Source organism: Oryzias melastigma, unplaced genomic scaffold (assembly GCF_002922805.2).
Source record: "Oryzias melastigma strain HK-1 unplaced genomic scaffold, ASM292280v2 sc04249, whole genome shotgun sequence".
NCBI lineage: Eukaryota > Metazoa > Chordata > Actinopteri > Beloniformes > Adrianichthyidae > Oryzias > Oryzias melastigma.
The window spans coordinates 121-1821 of record NW_023420817.1 but is presented as its reverse complement, the minus strand read 5'-3'; the positions used below and the strand labels follow the sequence as shown (position 1 = coordinate 1821).

General features: G+C 40.2%; 1 protein-coding gene across 1 annotated transcript; it reads right to left on the bottom strand.

Moving 5' to 3' along the window:
- Positions 1 to 23: 23 nt before the first annotated feature.
- LOC112140940 (nuclear mitotic apparatus protein 1) lies at positions 24 to 1483 on the bottom strand (the record flags this gene model as incomplete). Its single annotated transcript, XM_024263970.1, is given in 3 exon segments — positions 24 to 160; positions 834 to 965; positions 1293 to 1483. Coding segments are annotated over 3 exon segments (460 nt in total), but the record flags the coding sequence as incomplete, so codon positions are not given.
- Positions 1484 to 1701: the final 218 nt, after the last annotated feature.

Here is a 1701-nt window from a genome sequence, read left to right as displayed (position 1 = left end):
AATGTTAGAACCAAATAATGAACATTCAATGATGTGAAATAGAAGATCCTCCACCTTAGTCAAGGTGATGTTTATGACCTGTGTGGTTCTGCGTCGTTTGACAGATGAAGTTGGATTTTTACGAGCAGAGTCCATCTCCTCGTCAAACTCTGCTCCGGTTCTAGATAACAAGAACGAAAACATCTCAATGTTAGTTAAAAGCTTCAGGAAATGGTATCATTCTCTCCAAAATAAAAGAAAAACTGTTTTTTAGTATACATTATTTCAAAAAAACATATTGTTTTCTTGAAACATTTGATCTGATGTTGCAGCAGCTTGAATGCTGTTAAGGTAAGTAAAATTCATAACATTAAGTTTTATGAATATAAACTGCAGCATGACTAAAAAATGTAAAGAAAACTAAATGATTTCCATTAATAGGTTTCATACCAAAAGCAACACTTTTCACAAGCACAAACTTGTTTTAAATTCAAGTTCTTTAAATTAAAGCAGGGCTGCACAGAGGTGCAGAAGTTAGCGCTGGTTTGAATCCCAGCTGGGACCTTTTTGTGTGGAGTTGCATGGGTTTTCTCCAGGCACTCTGGCTTCCTCCTACGGCCTAAAAACATGCTTCATAAGTTAATAGTTATTCTAAAGTGAGATTAATTGTGTGGCCCTGCAACAAACTGGCGACCTATCCAGAGTGTATCCTGCCTTCGCCCAACAGTAGCTGGGACAGGCTCCGGCAGCCCCGTGACCCAGAGGGTTAGAAAATGGACAAATTCATCCCCTCCAAAATAAAAGGACATCTATGATAGATATTCACGTCCAAGTATCAGAACTGCACAACCTACCTTTTTGTCTGTCTGACATTAATAGGCGTGAAATACAGGGTTTCCAGGGACTCGGCGTATGAACCTTTGCGCTTGGCAGCCAGACGCTCTGAAGAGCGAACAAGTGGCGTGCTGGAGTCAATGGACGGTTTCCTGTGAAGAAATTCAGCAAACTTTAGAGAGGTGCAAGACCTTGGCAGCACATTGTGTGATGTATTAAAGACATGAGTTGCATTGCCCACAGTTTCTACCCACCCCCTTTTTACCCCCCCTCACTGGCTGAGCGGCTGATACACAAAAAAGCTTTTTTTGTCAAGCTGTAGGTCCTGTGGCCATCCCATAATAATTTTAAAACTTTCTTTTGATATCTCATCTGACTTGGGTGTTTTGATCTCAAGAATTTCACTGAAATTGGAGTAAGAAAGAAGATTTGTGAATATTATAACTAGAGTGTGTCAATCTGAGGAGCTCAGATCTTACCTTATAGAGTTCAGAGAGTCTTCCAGCGAGCTCTGCTCCAGACTGTCAGAGCTTATGGATTTCTTCACTTGTGGTTTTGGGCAAAAACCTGAGCGTGTACCGGAAACCTCTGAGAGGCAGGACTCCGAGACATAAGTTCTGCCGCTATGAATCTTGTTCTGTGTTCGCAGGTTTTGGTCAGCAATGGCCAGCTGTAGAAATCAAAGGGTAGAAAACAAAAAGGTATTATTTAATTTACAAGAACTCCCCAAAGGTCTTTGAATTACCATATTTTTCTACCTGTTTGAAAATTGATTATGAAGAAAAAATTAATAATTGTTGTTAGTGCCCGGCCAGAACTCTGTGATACTAAGGCTATGTCTGAATTCCTTTCCTACTAACCATATAGTGCGTTTGCCATTTTTTAGTA